The sequence below is a fragment of the Athene cunicularia genome (genome assembly GCF_003259725.1).
Source record: "Athene cunicularia isolate RWA chromosome 1 unlocalized genomic scaffold, athCun1 chr1_part1, whole genome shotgun sequence".
Taxonomy (NCBI): domain Eukaryota; kingdom Metazoa; phylum Chordata; class Aves; order Strigiformes; family Strigidae; genus Athene; species Athene cunicularia.
In genome coordinates this window covers 123,803,201-123,823,946 of record NW_020799091.1, presented here as the reverse complement: position 1 = coordinate 123,823,946, position 20,746 = coordinate 123,803,201, and the positions used below count along the sequence as shown (strand labels likewise).

Here is a 20,746-nt window from a genome sequence, read left to right as displayed (position 1 = left end):
GTTAATTAGAAGTTGGCTAATGCCTAGAAGCATGATAGTGTAGTGCTGCTATGCTTTCTCTTTTTCTTTTTTTTTTACTTACCTGACATACCTGTGGATGTACCCAGTATCCTTATAAATGCACAGGCCTCTGATTTCTGCTGAGCTCTTGACTTTATGATGGCATGGGCTAATCATTCCTGGTGGTTAATTATGGGCTGTGTTTAGAATAAGCAGAAAAAGTAAAAATAGAAAAGGAAAATCAAATCATAATTAATGGTTTCCTTATGTCTGGTCACATTTCCTGCTTTTCTGTAGTATTGAAATACCTGTTGCCTTTCTCTTAAAAAAAAAAAAAAAATCCAAAAATAGGAGCACCTGGTTCACTTCTTTATACCCATTTGATAATTTCTGTCTAACTCCTGTCTGGATAAAACTGTCCCAGTTTTAACCGTGCTTTACCAGTAAGCGTTATCAACTGGTTATGATGAAGCCTTTCTGTGCCTTTTGTATCTTCAGGTATGCCATCCAGAAGCAACCACAGCAATTCCAGCCTGAGGGTGCACTGCTAGTGTTTGTAGTGGCATTTTAATACTTCCAGCATCCTTTTCAGCCTCCGCCTTTAGACATTCTAACAGATTGCTTGCTTTTTTGACCATCGTTGTGCATTGAACAGATGTTTTCATTGAGCCGTTCACAATGATACCAAGATATTTTCCTCAAGTGATTACATTTGAATTAGAGCCCCACAGTATATGAGTAGTTCAGATTATTCTCTCAAGTTCTTATTACTGTCTGTTTGGCAATGTTGACTTTCATCTTGCATTATGCTGCCCACTTGCCGAGCTTTGTCAGATCCCTCGGAAGTCTCTCTCAATCTTCTTTTGTCTCAGCCAGCCCAAATTACTGCCAGCTCCCTGTCTTTCTTCCAGATATTAAGGAATAGATTAAACCACCCCAGAGCTTGTATGAAACCTGGGGGTAATCCCTTGTAATTGGGGCCAGAGCAAGGGCAGGGGGAGAGGATCTCCCGTGCCTCCAAGTCTGAGCGCTGAATGGTGGGGCAGCAGGTCTGGACTCAGCCTGAACCCGAGTGGCATGAACCTGACTTGGGGGGGAGGCAAAGGGAGAGGTGTTTCCCACCCCAGACAATCAGGGAGTGGGACTGGCACCAAACTGGCATCCTGCCCAGAATGGTTTAGCAGGTGTGCTTTGAAGCAACTGAAAATTAATCACTTAGTCCTATCCTTTTCCTTCCAAAATTTAAGTGGATTAAAGGGCCACAAGTTCCTCTGAGCAGAGATCAAGCGGGTTTGTCTCCTGTTGTGTACTTTTAGGGGCTTAGGGAATTTGACCGGTTTAACTGATACCTGCTGCAACTTCCAGGTTATCCTGCATCCTTCAGAAAACACCCAATTTAGCAAGGGCTTGCATGTCTTTGCTAGCAGCACAGCCTCTTGAGAAATGTCATTCTCCTACTCTTTGACACTTCTGGACTTGGCCTTTGAATATACTGAAATGATTGGTTTTTGGCTTTTGCAATTTGGCCTTCAGTATTGTTCTCAGCCCTCCTAGCTACCATCTTATGAAGCAACTGCTTAGACTGAATGACTTCTTTTTCCTTTTGTTTAACTATACAATGTGTTTTCTTGCTTCTCAGCATTTTTTTATTCAGGGGCACCGCGTACCTTTTCAGTGAAGATGCTGAGATTGCTTCAGCACACCACAATACAGAATGTAACAACTTTAATTCCCTTGTTTCTGGAGTTAGGCTGTTTTGACTGGTTTTGCTTATAATCATCTCACATTTAAGAGGCATCATGTGAAGTTCTGGTATTGTTTTTTCTCACAGAGATGTTAAATCTGGTTATGTAGCGGTCACCATTACTTTGTGACTCCGGTTGCTCTTTGCATCACTTTGCAGTGTTTTAGCTGCTGAGTACCCTGGGACTGTCTGTTCCAAGCCCTACCTATGCTCTTTTAAGACGCTGCAGAATTGTAACCTGCTGTGACACTTGGCTAATTCCTGCACATGTCGCTGAAGTCACTATTTTTTGCTGTTTTCTTTGACTTTGTTGTTCCTTTGCTTTCACTCCATCCTGCGCAGTAGATATTTCCTTCCTGATCAGGAGGCCATTGGTAAATCCAGGTTGCTGTAGTGAGATGTGGTGTTTAGTTAACTTTTCTCCCTCTTTAGCCTTGGTTGTCTCGATGTGCATTACTCATCTTGCAGTTATGATGCCTCTGCCCTTTTGCCCATACTGGATTTCCGGGCAGGGCATTACTCTGTGATGAATTCTGCAGCTGTGGGCCCATGGACTATGAGACAGGTTGAAAACTTTCACCATTGGTTAGCATGGTTATTTCATCCCTTTCCTGCACTGTGTAGGGTGGTTATTGCATCATTTTGTATGTAATGGTTCACTGCAGCCTTCAGCATCAAACCTGAAGCACTCCTTGGAGCCTTTTACTCTAGCTTCACGCCGCCTGCTCCAACTTGTGTTCCCGTGTGGTCTATCAGCATCAGCCACACTCTGTGAAATGTTTGGTTTCGAAGTCATATCTCAGAAAATACAGTCCTGTTTCTTGGTTAAAAGGTCCCTGGGTGCACCTGCAGAGAGCCTCTGGGTCCCCCCAGATCTTGTGCATCACTCACTCTGCTGCCTCTCACTGCCTGCAACAGCGAGGGGAGCCTGAAGCTCCCCATGGCCCTTGGGGAAGGGGAGAGAGGGGTGGGTGCCAGACTCTGTTGTTTTAGTGAAGCCCTGCGAGAGAAAGTGCTGGAGGGCTTCTGCAAGCCAGTGCTGGGCTTGTGTGGCCACTGGGCTGCTTCTGTAGTTGAGCACGTGTTAGAACTTCACGGTCTGATGGTGTTTGATGTCTGAACGTCTTCGTTCGTTGTGGACCTGCTAGGCTGTAAGCCTGTTTGGCTTTCTGGCTGTGTGTCGGGAGGTAGTGGCTCAGGGAGGTTGAGAGGACCTTGGCTACTTGGCAGCGTGACAGAATAGCCTCAGTTTGTCTGCAGAATTGTCACGTCCTTGGCTTGTCAAGGGCAGCTCTTCCTTTTGCCCCTGAAACAGCTGGTGTGCCCTGGGCACCTATTACGGGACTCATCCACAATCAGTGCCTCCCTCTTCTAAGCTGAAAGTGCCTCAGACGCAGAGTGTAGGCTTGTGTTTCTCAGCTGCGTGGAGTTGCAGCAAGGCTGCGTTTTGCTTGTTCTTCGGGGAATGCTCCGTGTTAGTTCTTCAGCAGCTGTTTTTGCATAGTCTCATCTGTTCTTGCTGCTCTTGTCCCTACTCCCAGTGGCTGCTTTTATTTATTTATCTTTTTTTTTTTGGTAAGACTGCATTTCAGCTGACACACTGATGGCAGCTGTCTGTTTATCCACAGAACAGGTACAACACGGGCAGGCTTCCCACACACACACTGGTCCCCATCCTCCAGCCCTCTTGCACTATCCCCCCATTCACACTCCCTGGAACCTCCAGCCCTGAGCCAGAGGGCTGAAGGTGATGGGGGACCACTGCAGGTGAAGCAAGGGGAGCTGAGGCATCCCACTGCCACTGGTTTGTGTTGCATCCTAATTGCAAATAGCCCTTCCAGCGTCAGCAGTTTGTGAAAATAATTGACAGGAGGTGCCGGCGAGGTGCTGAGTCAGAGTGAGGTGTGCTTGCCAAGTCACTGCAGCAGAAGGAGCCCGCTCGCCTCGCGTGGAGGGAAGCCAATGGACGGTGGGTTTCCTAGCTGCCTTTTGGGCCTCTTTCTTTCCTTTTTCTGAGGCTGCAATTCAGCAGCAGCGATGCTATGCATGTAAGGGAGAAATCAGGTGCTGGGGGCTGGGGAGAGCTCTTTTTTTTTTTGGTTGTGAGCACTGGGGATTAGGGCATGCGGGCTCTGTTCCCATCTGCTGCTACCGGGTCTCTGCGCTGCTGTTTCCATTCTCTGAGCAAATAGAAGGGGTAAAAATCACACACTGGGGTCAGGAACAAGTGAGTGGCCCTAGTGACAGATTGATGTCTCCTGGGTGAGGAAAAGGAGCATGTGGCACAGTCAGCCAGGTGAGGAGGATAACCTAGCAAGCTGAAAAATCTGCAAAATAGAATGACTGAAAAGGTATTTTGTCTTGTCCTTCCTGAGGGTTGCTTCTGCTGCAGTGTCCTACTGTTTGTTTAGGGGTTTGAAATGAGTTGTCTGACATGAAGGAAGGTGAGCGCTTGTCCCATCTGCATCTAGCACCTGATGGACCTCCAGGTCAGGCTCGTGAGAGCTTTGCCATTTACTCATGACCTTCTTGAGTGTGGCTAGCATCACTGTTCATACCATAGCTGAATCTGTCCCAGAGATCTGGATCCTTTCCTTTTCCTTGCTCCAGGGTGAATTGGAGGTCTTTGTCTTTTCTCCCATTCTGTGGCACAGGTTACCATTTTCCTGTCTTGGACAAAACTCAGTAATAAATAGTCATCTAAATATATGTGTGTCTGATGTGTGCTGCCTTTGTAGGAAGGCTAAATTATTTTTGCTATTGAATACTTTGTAGAAGGATATGAGGAGTATGAAGAATGAGGCCCACATATTTTTCAGAACCTTCCGTATCTATGCTGTGCTCCACCCACGTTTTTAATGCTAATCTTTGTACAATCTTTCTCTCCACTGTCTTAAGTACCATCCATGTTATCTAGATCATCACGCAGCTGACAGGAAAAGTGAGGCTCAGAGATGGGAAGTGCCTTGCCCATGGTCATGCAGGATTCCCATAGCCAGCCTGGAGTTGGATCCTGCATCTCCTGACTACCAGCCCGTGCCTTCTGCACGGGAGCGTCAGTCAGTGGCCTGCTGGATACTTTCCCTCCTGAGTTTTTGTGGCAGTGGCTCCTGGATGATTTTGAGTCTATAAAGAAAATCTGCAGTGCCTAAATTAATACGCTTCTTCTCTCATCCTTGTCTTGGCCACCTCCACAATGAAAATCATACACAGGACCCCTGGAAAGGTGGTCCTGGGGGCACTGATGAGGGGATTGTGTGCATGTGTCCTCTTTGCCTCTGACTTGCTGCCTGTTCACATACTGGGTACAGTCTGTGATGCTGGTGACAATCTTAAACCGTCTGTGGCTTGAAGATGTTGTGGAGGGAGCCTTGCTCTGCTGGGTTCTGCTTTGAGATCAGCTGGGGATAGTTTAGCGCTCAGGATTGGGTGGAGAGGTCCAGGACAGTCTGCTGCATGACTGGCCTGCTTTCAATTCGTGTTTCTATGTGGATACATGCCAGCCAGGGCACTGCTATAGAAAAGAGTGGATCTGGTCCTTTGCATTTTGAGGAATTGTCTTCACTGCTCAAGGGAACCTTAGTCTCCATCTGGCCAAGCACAGCCCTTCCTCCTTATCCACTCTCTACCCATGCTGAGGTGTCACTCTGGGAATGGAAAAAAAATAAAGCGTTGTCTGTTACAATTGGGATTTCATAAGGTACCTATGGGAATTAAGCACTCAATTCCCTCAGGTTCCTTTTAAACAGCCTAGCTGGCGTGAATTTATGTTGAAGCAGTGCCGTCAGCAGTGCCATAGCTGTGTTTGATGTAGCAACTGCCATGGTAAAGCTTATTTAGCTTTTAAAATCTGTGTGTCGGGAGCTGGGACTGGAGTCTTCCAGAGGTCTCCTGTTCAGTGGACCCGATGCCCTTGCCTCCTGTGGCCCTGGGCTGGGGGTCTTTTAAACCACTCATAAGCGCTGTGGAAATAAGAAATAACACTGTATGTAGTGACTCTGTGCTGTGCTGGGGCTTGATAAATACACCTGATGTCCACTGGGCCAAGGACTAAGCCTCCTACGAGTCAGTTCAGGATGACAATATTGCAAAAGCGACTTTTCTTTCATTGCCAAGGAGTAAAAGTATGCATGGATGATGAGGTGCAACATTTAATTGCAACCCGTTGCCAACAGCAGCGATAGCATTCACTCTGGAGACAATTGGGAGATTATTTTGACAATGGCAAGAACCTGTTTTCACTCTCTTCCATAACCAAATAACCACACTTTGCATCGGTTTTGCACAGAGAAATGCGGTGACAATCGTTATCATTTTAATTAAAAGTAAATAAATAGGGTATAAAAAAATCAAACAACTACTGAGAGACCAAACACAGTGGAGTGTGGCTGTTGCTTAGAATATCAGGACACGAGGTGAAAAAACTGCCTCATCCTTGGTTATGAGTGAGAACCCTTTCTGGGATTTTGTTTTCATGGCTAAAAAGAATTGCATATTGTATTTTCAGTTTCTTTCCGGAATCTCTTCCTCTGGCCATATAGCCTGTATAGGTAGGGCACAACCGGCAGCTTGTCTTGCAGCTGCCGGAGAGGAGAAGTGACTCAGGTGGGGATGCTGTGATCCAGTGCAGAGCCAGTGGGTCCTGGAGAGCCACTGCTGTCCCCTGTCTGTGCTCTGCTCCTAGCTCCCCCCATGGCTCTCTGATATGTGTCTCCTGCATCTCTCACCTTTATGAAAATGTGGCTTAACGGACACAAAAAATGCCCACTCTTCACTGTTAATTTAGGTGAAATGGACCCAAAGTGTGGAAATCTCATTAAGCTAGCCAGCTGTGTACTATTCCCATTCATTTTGGTTTTGCTCAGCGAAGAGCTTGGATTCTTCTCTCAGATTTGAAGTTATTAAGCCTTGGAGCTCAAAATCAAATCACAGTCTAAAATCAGACCAGGTCTCCTTAGCTCAGCTTTTAAAACAAAAATGTATTACACTCTAAGTACATTAAAGATAAAAGGCTGTCTTAATGCAATAATATAGCTGGACAGTCAAAATAAAGCAGCACTGGGAAATGCATAAGTTAATGATGCCTTGTTATGTATCTTGTATCTTTTATGGCATGAATTTTATAGTCTAAGTGGTAGTAAGATTAAAGGTAGGTGAATAATTTATAGCAAATAATTTATTTAATGAATTCCTCTTCCATTTCTATTTGCAAATTGTTTGTGAACATCCTGTGGTTTCTTTGCGTTTTACTTATTTGAAATTACTTACTGAATAGCTTCTACAAATAATATTTGACATACCGCATGCTTATGAGCAGGGGTGTTTTTTCTGTTTCCTTTGGGGAGGAGCAGTATTTCAGCTCCAGGTTTGCTTGCTTGACACTGATACAGAGCAAAAGTTCACACCATAGTATTTCACTGTCCTGACAGCTTAAGGTAATGGTTAGAATTAAGCTGCTTCTGAAAGGTATCAAGAATTAGCTATTACTTTTTAATAATTTTGCAGATTATTTACGTGGATAGGCAAGTTCAAATTTCACTTTTGCCGGCGTGTGCTAAAATAGCATAAAATGTGTTACTTCCTTTACATTCACATCACTAAATTAGAATAGTTGCAGAAATGAACAGGAAGACACAAGGTCCACAGTCAGCAGTGTGCTGTGCATATGCTTGACTTCGGGCATATTCTTGAGTAGATGCTTAAGTGTTAGAGTGGCAAATGATGAACTTCAGCATATGTTTAAGTGGTTTGATGAATTAGGGCCCAAAATACAGAACAAAGCAAATTTCTCTTTCATAAAAGTGAACATATGAGGGAATTTTGTTTCCTCATCTGCAATTATGGAGTAGTGCGTCTTTCAGATGGTGGAGGGGAGGCGATGATATAAATATTGCACTAGCTTGTGGTATTTCTGATTTCATCAAATACAAGACAGTTCATCTGAAGTTTCCCACACATGTCATTCTGTACTTTTTTCCCTTAAATATTGTGGGAAATAACATGAAGAACTGAAAACCCCCCAGCCATTAGTTTTACTTAGTATTTTATTTATATCTTCATCTTTCAAGATTTCTCAGATACCAGAATATTTTCCATGTACTTTTATTGGCTTATCATCTCTCTCTCTCTGAAAAAAAAGTTGCTTTTCAGATATTAAACAATGCTTGACAGAGGTGACCCTCGCAGAAAGGAGAGCTTTGTCCAGGTCTGCAAGGAATAGGTATGAGTTACTTTAGCATCTTGAATGGCTGTCATAACAATATAAACGGGGAAAGGTCTACAGTTTTCTGTGCATCTTTTGGAGGCTACATGTTCCGGACAGTAGCTTCTGAAGTTATGTGATGTACCTTCAGCTCTGTAGCACAGGTGGTGTTTTCTTGACCTACCTGAAAATCATAGTTAAATAATTAGTTTTGTGGGTTTTTGAGCCAGTGAGACCTCATCTCCTTCCCACTTGTGCCATCAGGATGATCTATGAGGATTCTCTTATGTCTAGTAGAGGGCTGAGAATGGCGTGGTCTTTTCCCCCTAGCAGTGAGTATCTCACCTGTACCTGCTCACCCAAATTAATGAACCTCATGGAAAGAAAAGTCTTTGAGGCCTTTACTCTTCTGGTGGAGGGGGGATGGGTGCAAGGGCCTCACTTCCGAGGAAACAATGGTTTGTGGGCCATGATGCCCATGGGTATATTGAGTGGAGTAGCTAGCAGAAGACCACAGACAGCTCTGGCCAGTGTGGTCTTGGAAGCTGGGAAGAGAAAAAGCCATCTCTGGGTGATGAATGATGTGTGGGAGGCAGCTGTGGATGTAGGCAGTGACTTTGGGGTGAGGAAGAGCAACTGTTCCTGCTGACTAGCAAGAGCTAAAATGACCTCTTTGGAGCAGAGACTCAAAAGAGTACGATGTTGTTTCTTATGCCACAGTGATTAGAAATGCATCCAAGCTGTGCTCTGTACCAAAACCCAGAACAAGGACAAGCCTGCAAAATGTGGTTGTCAGTGTCCATCAACTGCTTGTATGCAGGTGACTTACACAATGTATGTGAGAGGAAGGCTTTTTCCAAAGGGAAGTTTTTGGACCTCTGGATGCATTTATTGCCCTTAGATGATGGCCTAGATCCCGATCTTGCACACGTGGACATCAACGGAGTGGTTTCAGCTCTGTGTGGTTGGGAAGGTTGAGGGCACATTTGTTGGGCAGAAGAAAGCAGTGCTAGAGCTTGACTAGTGGTGTGTGCTGCAGGGAGGACTGGGGAGTCCCTGGGCTGATCCATCTTTCCTCCTCTGTTCCTATTTATCAATCTGCGATCCTCACGCACTTGTCCTTCTCCATGTCCTGTTGTGTGATTCCAGCTCCAGGGCTGGAGAGGACCCTGCAAGGAAAAGCTGGTGGTGGAATGCTGAATTTTGCACCAGCAGTCTTCTCTCCTCTTTGTAGGGCTTTCAGAACATTAATCGCATAAAATTTATCCAGGCTTACTGATCATCCGCAGCACCTTTAATGACACCAGTGATGAACATTGTGAAATTAAAAAGCAGCCACCTATACCAAATAAGATAAACAGCAAATGGCCCCAGCGGTCTGCCCTGTGTCCTTATGCACTGCTGGGGTGCCTTTAGCAGGAAAGTAAGTATTACAGCATTAGGTTTAGAGGGGCAAAGATGCTACATCCTATAAGGGCTGTGGGCCCTTGTATCTGTGACAGGAACTGCATCAAGAAACTTGTTGAGGCGATTGCATCCTTGCTATTTTGGGACCAGAGCTTGGTCAGCTCAGGAAGGTGGGACATCAAAGGCCAGTTCTGAATTTAGCTTGGGCTTGCTTTCATAGAGCCTTGGGATGAAAATGGCAGAACAGGTTAGTTTGGAAAGAAGTGTGGCTCTGTCTCCATCCAGTGGCTAGTGCCACTGATGATGAGTTGGCATCTCACAGAAATTCATCTTGATATGGGGAGATCTCCCAGAAGGAGGATGTGATGGGGGAAGCCTGCCTTCCTAAAACTGTCTTTTATAGAGGTCTTAGATATGTTTTACCTATCCTCTGCCTTTCTGTGTTGCTTCCACTTCAGTGTTATGAACATAGATTTGTTAATAGTAGCAACTAAAAATAATAATAAAATTATTATTATTATTAACTGGTTTACACTCACTTGGGAAAGATCCTAGTTGTGCCAACTGGTTCTGCAGTGACTCCTATGGGATGGTGCACGGTGTCAGACCTAAATGGCTGTGGCTGTACATCAGGCTCCCTGTGTGTCTGTCACAGTCAGCCAGGACAAGTCGGAACAGGCAAAAGGAAAGAAAATAGACAAATTTCCGCATCCACAGCAGCTGGAGTGAACGTCAAACAGATGGGCTCTTCCACCCCGATTATCCTAACCTCCTAAATATAGAAATATGGGCTTTTTTTTTTCCTTTTTTCTTCTCATCTGTGGGTTTTTTTTTATAAATTTAAATTACCCGAGGGGGTGGTGTTAGCTCATGCTAGGGCAGTGCTAACGAGTGCAAATAGAAGTCATCTGCTGACAGAGTCAGATCACAGCTTCTGCTCATGACTATTCCCCCTACCCTGCCCACACACACTTTTTTCCATTGGAAGGGTGGGGACTGATAAGGGTTGAAGCTGTCCTCTCTGTGAGGTAGGGGAATATATATGTGTGCATGAAGAGGCTTTTATTTCAGATCCTGTCTGTGGCTATGCAGGTACACAGAGTAAATAAGCACCAAAGAAAATGGGTGAAACCTGCAGGAGGTCCTCATCACCTTTTGGTAAGTAGATGGTGCAGCTGTGTTTCAAGTCACTGGAGGAGTTCGCAGCTATTTTGGTTATCATTGCACAAACGCACTGATAGGTGTGGCATAGAAAAGCGCAGGGTCTGCTTTTATCCTGTCCCCACTTGTGTTTTTATGCAGCATGCAGAGAGATCAGAGGGATGACTGCTGGCAGCAGGCTGGCTAGACATGCCTGAACACCCTCACCCTTTTTGTCCTGCAGTAGTTGACACCAGTAAAGCAGCGGCAAGGCAGTGTTTTGTTTGATTTTTGGATTTCTTTTGTATTGAGAACTGGGGTAGGAAAACTCTGGTTTGGTTTTGTGGTGTTTTTTTGTTTGTTTTTTTTTTTTTTTTCCAGTGGGGAAACACAGCACCTCACCAATTCTGTGTTTTCCATTCATCTTCTAGATTCTGCTTTCTCTTGTCCTGGGACTGAATTTCATACCCGTTCTCAGGCTTTTATTCCCTGACCAGCCATGGGAGCAGGAGGCAGGGAGAGGCAGGAGGAGGTGTTGCCTGGGGAACATGATGGAGTAGCATGGAGTGAGCATGAGGCCGTGTGTCTCGTTCCTGCCCTGTTGGTTACTTGTGGTGGATGCACACACCTGGGCCTTGCTCTCCCCACCTCTAGGAAAGGAATGACAGGGGCTTGTTTCTGAGGGTGCTGGCAGGGAAAAATATTATGTTGGTGCTATGTTACCACCATAACCATGACCTAAGATGCATAATGAGGATAAAGGTTTGCAGGAAAACTGCCCTGAGTTGGGACCCGGCCAAGCAGAACTGCGATGTTTTTCCCTTGTCATTATGTACAAGGATGTGTTGTGCTCTGTGGATGTATCTGCGCTAGCATCAGCGCAGATATACAAATAGACCATGAATAAGACTTCAGAGACTCTGTGAAGAGATTCTTTATCTTATGGGCTTCTCTCCATGTAGGGATAGCGTGTGGTTCATTAAAGCTCCCAGGGCTCATTTTGCTTGTGTGCTCATGCTCTCCTTCAGAAACCCAAACAGTTGCAACCTCAATCCCAGGTGTCAGAGTGCCGTACGTACCATTGGCTTAGATAGGATCTGCATCTTCCTTGGAGGTCTCCTAAGTGCAGGAGGGGTTGACAACCATTGGAGGAGGCTGGCTGGGGAAGGTGTGGAGCTTTCACCTCAGAAGAAGACCTCTAGAATAGGTTCAGCCAGCAGCTGGCAGGGTGATAGATCTGTAGGAAATCCTGCCTTGGGGCAGAAGGATGAACTAGTGATTTCCTGAAGAGTGCTGCTGCTCGGGGAATTGTTACCGCTGGTCTTTTCAGGGTAGAGTGCTTCTCTTGTTATGCTGAGGTCATGCAGGGTAGCGTTGTCTGGATGGCGAAGCACCCAGGTGTTACAGACGCTGGGTAGCGCTGTGAAAGCAAATGCATCTGCAAACTGTGTGTTTGGCATGGTGGAGGTCATTCCAGAGATAATGAGCCTTACTGAGGCCATGCTCATGTTTGCGCACTGTTCCCTAGAGCCTGGGTCAGGAGAGGGCTTTTTAGCCTGGTTGCAGCGCCAGGCCTGAGCTGGCTTCCATGCGTTTGCTTTAGGACTTGGGATAAGCTCTCCCAGACGCTGCCTCTAAGGGATCACAGCGGAGAGACACCTAATTGGCTTTGCAGGAGAGGAGCTTTGGCATGGTTTATTCACTCTGATTCACGAGTGGCTGTATCAAACCTGGCTGGCACAGCGCAGGGTCACTCAAGCGTCTCTGCGTCGTGCACTTGAGTACTCCTGGGCGGCAGCAGCAGCGGCTCAGGGGTGCAGGCACCCTGGTGCTGGCTCCGTGTGCTGCCTTGCTTGGCAGAGCTGCCTTGCTCAGGCTTCGAGCCACTGCGCCCTTCATCTGCCTCTCACAGCAGCTTCGCCTCATTCATGCTGGGCAGAGCCAAGGGCTCGGCGGCCAGCCACGCTGGCATTAACCCTGATGGGAGCCACCACTATTTCTGCACCAACATCATGGTTAATCCGCAACCTGGTTAGATCGTCTCTGGAGATGATAACAGTATTTTTAGGATTAAAAAAAAAAAAAAAACCTGCAATCAAGGAGGCTGGCTGTGCTGCTTGTGTTTAAGGATGCCTGGTATTTTCAGTTACACTTTTCACTTTGCCTCTGTTTCACTCTCAGTAAATGGTATTAATGGTCCCCCTGATTACAACTGTTGCCTCCTGCATAACTGTGATAGTCATAATTGTTATCCTGTCTTGAGACAACTATCTTGCCATGTTTTAAAAAGGTGGGCTGAAACTTCTCCATCTCTGTATTATAGTTCAGACTGATTTCATATGGAAAATTTTAGCCACCTCTGTCCTATTTTTGAGAGTAAGATTAGGGGAAAAAAATGGGTTCCTGTATGTTCAAAAAGAAAAATGTTTTCTTTTGGATGCTGTCTTTCCACTGTGTTGGGCAGCCAGACCTTGAAACACATCAGAAGAATGGTCTATGTGACACAGGTGTGTTTTCTGCCACCTTCGAGAAAATCTACCTCAATTTGCCTAGGTGAAGAGCCTTTGGAAAATCAAGTCTGATTTGTCCATGTGCTCAGCAGAGATGCTGTGGAATTTTTAGCAAGGAAGAAGCCCTTTAGCTTTCACCCCCTTGTAGCTGCTGTGTATAATGAGGCTGTGCCTTGTGCCCCCCATCAGCATCCAGACTATGCTGAGCTGGTACCAGGACAAACCCAGACCTCCTCTGCAGATGCCATGAGCTGAGTAGGGCTGGTCTCTGGCACCAGGAGCAGGGTGTGGGTCTGTGTCTCCCTTACCTGTGTGGGGGACTTCCTTTGTAATACTTGGATGTGATGGAAGAGCAAGCCACCCTGCTCATGCTCAAGGAGAGAGGCAGCTGGTCAGGGAGGTGACCAAGGCAGGGGATGCCTGGGGACAAAGGGACATGGTGAGAGTGGGACGGGATGGAGGGGGAGAGGAGAGGAAGCAGAGCCAAATGGGACTGAATGGAGACAGAGACTCACTGGGGCTGATTCATGGTGATGGGGTGCCCCCCAAGCTTTCTCTGCTTAAGGCTGTCCCAGCTCTCTCAGCCTCCCTTGTGGGAGACAATAGTCGCACAGAGGGATTGAGACTGGGAATGGGGCTGTGCTTTGTGAGGGACCCTGTGGCCTGATGGGGCTTAGAGGAGAGGGGCAGGATAAGTCTGAGACTGGCTGGGCAAGCAGACCAGTGTCCCATCCCAGAGGAACTGAAAAACTAGAATTTGCTTGCAAATGGTGTGGGATGCTACACCCAGTGAGCACCCTCAGAACGCCACAGGGACTTGGCTATTCTACCTTCTGGCTGGGACTTAAAGCTGCGGTCACATATTTAGTGCACGGTCAGTAAAACAGGATTAATATGCTCAGTTTCCATCTATCCTGGAGGTTGAAACAAGCAGGAAACAACAAAAGTATGTGATATTTTTATTTATTTGGTTGATTTAGTAAAGGGTCAGCTACATTTCAGCAGTGCCAGTAGATGTGGTGTCTGGTGGTGTTGCTTTTCTGGCAGCATCTGGGCTGAATACCTGAGCTGTGGTGACACTTGAGTGATTTGACAGTTTGCTTAAAAACTACCTTGGTGAAGTCTGGTGCTTACACAACACATGTTAAAAAGATGAATTAACATAATAATAACGTAGTAACTATTAATAATTGTTATATTAGTAGCACTAAACAGCAATTAATTTAAAAATCCAGGGAGTTTAAATCTCTTCAAAGTAGTTTGCCCCTTTCATTCTTTCCCTGCAGGTACATTATATTCATGAAAATTCTCTTGTCGATTCTGTGCTGAGGACTCACTGGTGTGGTGGTCATTCACTGCCTATTTGAGGTTTACTGCTGTCCCGTTTAACTGAAGAGGAGTTTTGGTGCAGGGACCATCTAGCAAAACATGTTCTGAGACTTGTGCAGTACAAGTATTTCATCATTGTAGCTGGCAGTATAGGCAGAGTCTCTTTCTTCCTTCAGGAAGAAAAATAGGAAGGAAAAGGAGAGAGATGACTCTAGTGTAACGTAAATGGCTTCAGCTGATGGGTGAAAATGTGGAGAAGCTGGTGGATGTGAAAGGGATATAGGCAGTGAATTTCCCCAGGAGCTGCACATGGTGGGTAGCACATGTTTGTTATGGAATGAACGAATTATACCTGGTGTCTCTGGCAGCAAGGACTGCGAAAAGTGGTGGGTGAACTCACATATATCATGTTACCTACACTTCTAGTCTCTCCCCAGCATCGCAGCATCTGGGGAAGAGGGGCCGGCAAGTGAAGCAGGGACACTGCTTTCCCTGGCAGTGGCCAAAAGATGCTCTTTGGGCATTAGTGTTCTTCCCTACTTCTGTTTTTATTCAGAAGAGTGAAAGTTGAGGACATAATAGTCTCTTGGCTGGATGTGATGTGTATTTTGTGGGGGCTGTCTAACCTAGCCTTATGCAAAGGTGAACAGTGGGACTTCTGCCAGTTCAATTAGGCCAAATATACCGTATTTGGGTGCCTAAAGCTGGACATCTACGTTTGTACTGAGACACGTCAGGAACTGTTGCCTCTTCGAAGCAGTGAACTGCTTTCTTGGGAGGCTGAGATTTAGTCCCAGAGCAGGTGCTGAAGATGTTTGGTCCTGCTGAAGACCAGACCAGTAGTCCCTAAGGAGTTGGGGATCCCTTCCTTTGTGACCTCAAAAACCTGAAGGGGTTGGCCTGATTCACATGAAAATGACTCCTACCACCTGAACTTGGGCCCACAATAACTTAGCAGGCTTCTGCTCCTAAATCTTTGTACAGGCAGCTTCAGTTGCTTGAGTGTTTGGGGAGATGGCTGTTCACTGCATGGGTGTTCCTGGGAGCAAGCAAGAAAATTTTCTATTTTGCTTTCCCAGTCTGTTGCTCTCAGACTGTGTCAAGACCCAGCACCCTGTGATCAAGGTTACTGGTTGGATGAAGAGCTGGTGCAAGCAGACTCTCTCTCTCAAAAGGATTTTTTTTTTTTCCTTAAATCATTCACCAAGTGACTGTGAATCAAGAGTAAATAATTTTCAAACTGTTTGTGAATTGAGAGTAAATAATTTTTTTAACTGTGTGTTGTAAAGGAAACACACATAGTAAGAGGGCTAAAATGGACACCAGGAGTTACCTGGAGGGTAACTGAACCACTTTCTCCTACAAAAATTAACAGGAAGAAGAGAGCATCCTCCCCTTCCCTGCCCTCTGGTCTCCAGGTGTTTTAGCTGTGTGTGAGTCACTATTGCAAGTAGGAGAGGAACTTCTGATGTGAGAAACTCAAAGATAGTGACTCTTAATTCCTAGGGGTGATATGCATCTGGAGAGAGGTTTCATTGCCCTGCAGAGTATATTAGTCTTTCTCAATGTGAAAGTGTAGCTTTTTAATCAAACCGATCTCCCTCCCACCTCGGTGAGCCTTGAAAAGATGTATTTCTGTTGTGTCTGTCCATGACACTTTGTGCTTTATCTTAATGGTTTAGAGAAAGGCTTACTTGCTGGGAGAGTTTGGAGACTGCCGGATTTCTGGGCAAATGAAACCTTCCTTGTGTTTCTCCATAGTTTTATTTCCAAGTATGTTCCTGTTGTCTATTTGGTAGTTAAGAAATAGAGCCAACAAGAAATATTGGGCGCAACTACTTTCTGAAGTGAAGGGTGAACTTGGGCAGGACACACAGACATTTCATTTGTTCCTTTTGATTCTTGCTTTCTACCCTTTCCTTTGGAATATTTTTCCTGCAGATGACACAGAGGTTCCTGGCCAAATGAAAGACCAGAGTTCAGTATATAATTTCTCTTTTCTTGTGGCCTGTGACTGTGTCCTGTAATAATTGAAATTTGGAGTAGGTCCCACTGAGTTACTTTGAAAATTCCTCTGTTATCCTATTACCAACACCAAAGACAAAGAAAAAACCCTCAACTTTTTGTTTTTGCACCTGCCTGAGAAAGGAATGTGTAAACTAAGGATCATTTTTAGGCTCTGTCTTTCCCCAGTGCCCTGTCCAGAGAAATTGTGAATGGGAAATGGATACCATCAAGACTAGGGGAAGAGGTGTCTCCCTGCCTGGTCAGGCCTTATCCAGGATGAAGACTGGACTGAGGAGAGAGATCTGGACCTCAGTTGTTGGCATCTGTAGGGCAGCTGTTGTCTCCCAGGCTGTTGTTGGGGTTGTTCAGCCTGGAGCAGAGAAGGCTCCAGGGAGACCTTATAGCAGCCTTCCCATACCTAAAGGGAGCCTACAAGGAAGGTGGAAAGGGACTTTTTAGAAGGGCATACAGTGACAGGACAAGGGGTAATGATTTTAAGCTGAAAGAGGGTAGATTTAGATTAGATATTTGGAAGAAATTCTTCCCTGTGAGGGTGGTGAGGCCCTGGCACAGGTTGCCCAGAGCAGCTGTGGCTGCCCCCTCCCTGGCAGGGTTCAAGGCCAGGTTGGACGGGGCTTTGGGCAACCTGGGCTAGTGGAAGGGGTCCCTGCCCATGGCAGGGGGGTTGGAACTAAATGATCTTCAAGGACTCTTCCAATCCAAACCATTTTATGATTTTTACCTAGAATTAATTTAGAATGATAGCACCACAGGGTAGCACAAACACCGCTGTGAAATTAAAGCCACAGGTTGGCTTGTAGAATTTCCCATGATTGAAGTTATAATGTCTCTTCTTAATTAATTTAATTCAGGTTTAATTTATTGAGGGTTTGCTTTGATTTATTCCATTGCTGAATTGCTCGCTCAAGAGTCTTGTGTGAAGAGCCACTGCATTTTCTTGCAGCCTGGAGAGGCGTGTTATCGTGTAATGATCCAGCACAAGTTACTGATGATACTACCCTCATCCTCTTGCCCTGTTCCACCGCTCCACCGGTGGGGTGGGTGGGAGAAGGAAGGGATGGATTCACAGATTCTGCTGTTTTAAGAAGAGAGAGAAATTTCTTAGGACTTGATAACAATTTTTGCATGGTGTTATCATCACATCTCTGCACCAGGACTGCTACAAGTCCATGGGCACGTGGCCTTACTCCTTAGGACTGTTATTTCTTTGTGTGTAATGTGGGTCATTTTCATTTGAGATGTGCTTTTGGGATCGTGGACATGTTAGATACCCAGCCTTACCAAATTTGCTTCTCATGGGGCAAGAGAGCCAAGTAGTTATGCCTTGTGCTTCCCTTGTAGGGGAGGCTGGATTCCTTTTATTCCCCCAAAGGGGTTTTGTACTCTCCTTCCAGCATCCACTTGTCCAGTGTGTGTGCTGGAGCCTGTCTCCCCCACCTCTATCCCATTCTCCCTAGCCTTTCCTCCATCTGAAGTCTCCCAACACCCTTGTTGTTGTTCAGGAGGAGCCAGCGATCCTCCTCCTCCTCCTCCTGGCTGGGTGCGAGGCCCTCATTTCCATTTCAATAGCAGGCTTTCTGCTGAGGCTTCCCCACCACCCAGGCTGGCGAACAAGGAGCCCACTGTTCTCAGATGGGATGTTCAGCCAGCCCTGACGTCCCCGCCGTCCTCAATGGGGCTTTTCAGCTCCTCCACTGAAGCCCGGGGCGCCAGGCTGGTGGGGGGCAGGCTCCTGGCCCTGGGCAACGCGCCACTCATTTTAAGCAGCCCCAGTCTGTCCCCACTTGGGGCTTTATGGTCTATCAGAGGCTCGCTTGACTTACAGCTGGTTTTCGTGTGGCGCCGAGGTAATAAAAAAGGGAGGGATGAGGCAAACTGGAGTGGCAGCAAGGGATGGGTAATGAGATGGAGTCCTTTGCCAAAGGCCTGAATGATGTGCGGGTGCGTGCATGGGGGTGAGGGTGCATCGTGCCCAGGGCTCCTGCCTCGTGTGTTCACGCTGATGCTTCAGGTCAGAGGCAGACCTGTGCCTCATCCCTGATATTTTCATCTAAAAACCACATCCTGCCACACAGGTAGCTTTCTATATTGATGTTTGTTTTTCAGATCTGCAGCAGCGGATCCCCATCTCCACTATTTCAGGGTAAAGCCAGGACAGAAGAGCAACATCTAACCCCCTGCCCTGTGTCCTCTGAGTGGACAAACCAAACCCTCCTGCCCCATCTCACCACATGGAGTGTGCATCCATGCAGGACCCTGCAGTGAGCTGCTTGGGTTTGAAGCACTGGGCTCTCGTTACTACAGCTAGATGCAGATGAAAGCTTATAGCCCCCTCTGCTAAATTTTTTTGAGTTTGCCATTCCGATGATGCTGGTGCAGGTGTCATGATGGATTGGTCTCTGCCATAGGGAAGCTCCTCTCCCCAACATGGTGTGGGAGAACTAGGCTACTTCTGCTGTTTTCAGCTTCCAGGAGCTCTTGGTGACATGAGGAGTCCCCACTGAAGAGCGATGAAAGAGCTCCCAACGCTGTCGTGTGCTAGGATGACTGTAGGTGCTGCTTTTCTCAACCGGTTTTGGGTGTTTTTTTTTTCTCTGTGGGTAGAAGTAAGGGACTCCAGGTTTGTTTGTGGTTTTCCCCAAATAGTGTCACACCAATGACATTTAAATTCTGCAGAGCAGGCTTCCCTCTCTGCTGCTGTAGGAAGAGCCAGCTGGAGCGTGGGGACAGTGATGAGGCCAGGCAGACCTCTGCCAAGGCTGGCAGCAAACAAAGCCCACTGAAACCGGTTACGATGTGTTAAATCGCTAGTTCACAGCAGATGAGAATGAGAAACCTTTCTCTTCTGTCAGTGTGGGTAAATTGCTGATAAGGAAAGGTAACGCTTGCTTCTGGTCACTTAAAGGTTTAATTTGGGTGGACCCCTTCTTCTCTCCCTTGTTTTTTTCCACCCTGGAGTCCTGTTTTTCCCTTACTAACGGCGACGTTAATTCAAGTGAACTACACTCCTCTGCAGCACACAAATGGTTGAGTGTTTGCAGAGGCCTCAAGGTCTTGCCTTTACCCCCTCTGCTTGCACCCCAGGCCTGGCAGCAGGGTAGGACTGGTGATGCGAGGGTGGTACTGAATCCTGTGAGCAGTATGGGGCTTGTTCAGGTTGGTGGTGGAGCAGGTTGGTGACTGCTTCTCTCCTGCCAACAGAAGCACTGGAAATCCAGTGTATCCTGTTCTCCGGGCTCTGGGGGTTGGTGGCCTGAGAGATGCTCCTTGGTTACCCCAATTCTCTTGCCATGAAGCCAGCCCTGTGTGAAGGATGGGCTGTTGTGGCTGCCTGCCTGTGCCCACAGGTAAAAGGCCAGAAGAGTAAGAGACAGACCTACAGAGGTGTGGATGTTCCTAGCTGCTGTCCTCTGACTTTGTTGGGAATTAGGCACTGGCATATTCCCAGCACCCGGACATAAACAATTAGTGGAGACTTTGAGCAAATTAGTGGCAGTACCTGGGAGAAGTACCAAGTCACCTTCCCAGCTTGGTAGAACAACTGTAGGATGATTCCTCCTCCTTCAAGCAGTACTCTGGCTGCCTGTATCAGCGCTGGAAATCTCACTGCACTCTCAGCTTTTGTACACCCATAACTAGTAAGAAGGGCTTTCTTTTGGGGACGGAAAGTCTGGTTGGTTTGGTCTTAGCCTAGAGGAAGAGATTTCTAGTTGGTGTTTTGGCAGTGTTTCATGTGCTCCTGTGTCTTTATGATGGAGTGGTGTCACTATGCTCTGAAGAGAAGGTGCCGTGGAGTTGTGCAGGATGATGCCTTTATTTTGATCCTTTGGGAAGGCTTATTTGTAATATGAAAGGGTGAAAATTAAAGTATGCAAAAACTCAGTCACATTTTTCTTTATTAGAAGAGCCCTTCTTGCTCTTTGCCATGAGGAAGAAAAAAGGAATAGAAACCAAAGTGAATAACAAATTAGCATCAGTAGCAGCACATTTGAAGGAAGCCAAGCACCCAGTGCTGTTCGAAGCTGTAGGGGCTGGTGTGCTATTATGCTCAGCACATCAGTGGAGCGATGATAGCTGACAGCCCCTGTGGATGGACCCAGGGAGTGCTGAGGGTGCTCAGAACCCAGCAGGATCAGACTTTATATTAACATTACCAACTGATGAAGCACAAGGGGCCCAGAGGAAATTAAGTTTCTGAGTCCCACTGGAATTCTCGGGCTCCCGTGACAATTTTCAGTATGGAAACTTCAGACAAGTTTTAACACAGCAAACAGATTGTTGAAATCTCTGTATTTCTGTGGGGTGTATAAACTCCACAAGAGGAGACCTTCTCATCAGATAGCTTTTAAATGTTGCACTCCCTCTTACAGAGTTTATGCCGGTGAA

General features: G+C 46.4%; 1 protein-coding gene across 3 annotated transcripts in view; it reads left to right on the top strand.

Moving 5' to 3' along the window:
* Nucleotides 1-3,691: 3,691 nt before the first annotated feature.
* IGSF11 (immunoglobulin superfamily member 11) overlaps nucleotides 3,692-20,746 on the top strand; it is a 99,075-nt gene continuing 82,020 nt past the window's right edge. For 2 of the 3 annotated variants that reach the window (XM_026851392.1, XM_026851377.1), the window contains exon 1: nucleotides 18,186-18,207. Coding sequence is in view for 1 of the 3 variants with exons in the window: in XM_026851400.1 (XP_026707201.1) it covers nucleotides 3,707-3,713 (7 nt within the window). In the remaining 2 variants the exon portion in view is untranslated. Of the gene's footprint in view, nucleotides 3,714-18,185; nucleotides 18,208-20,746 lie in introns of those variants that run through there. The other variant, XM_026851400.1, reaches the window with a different exon arrangement.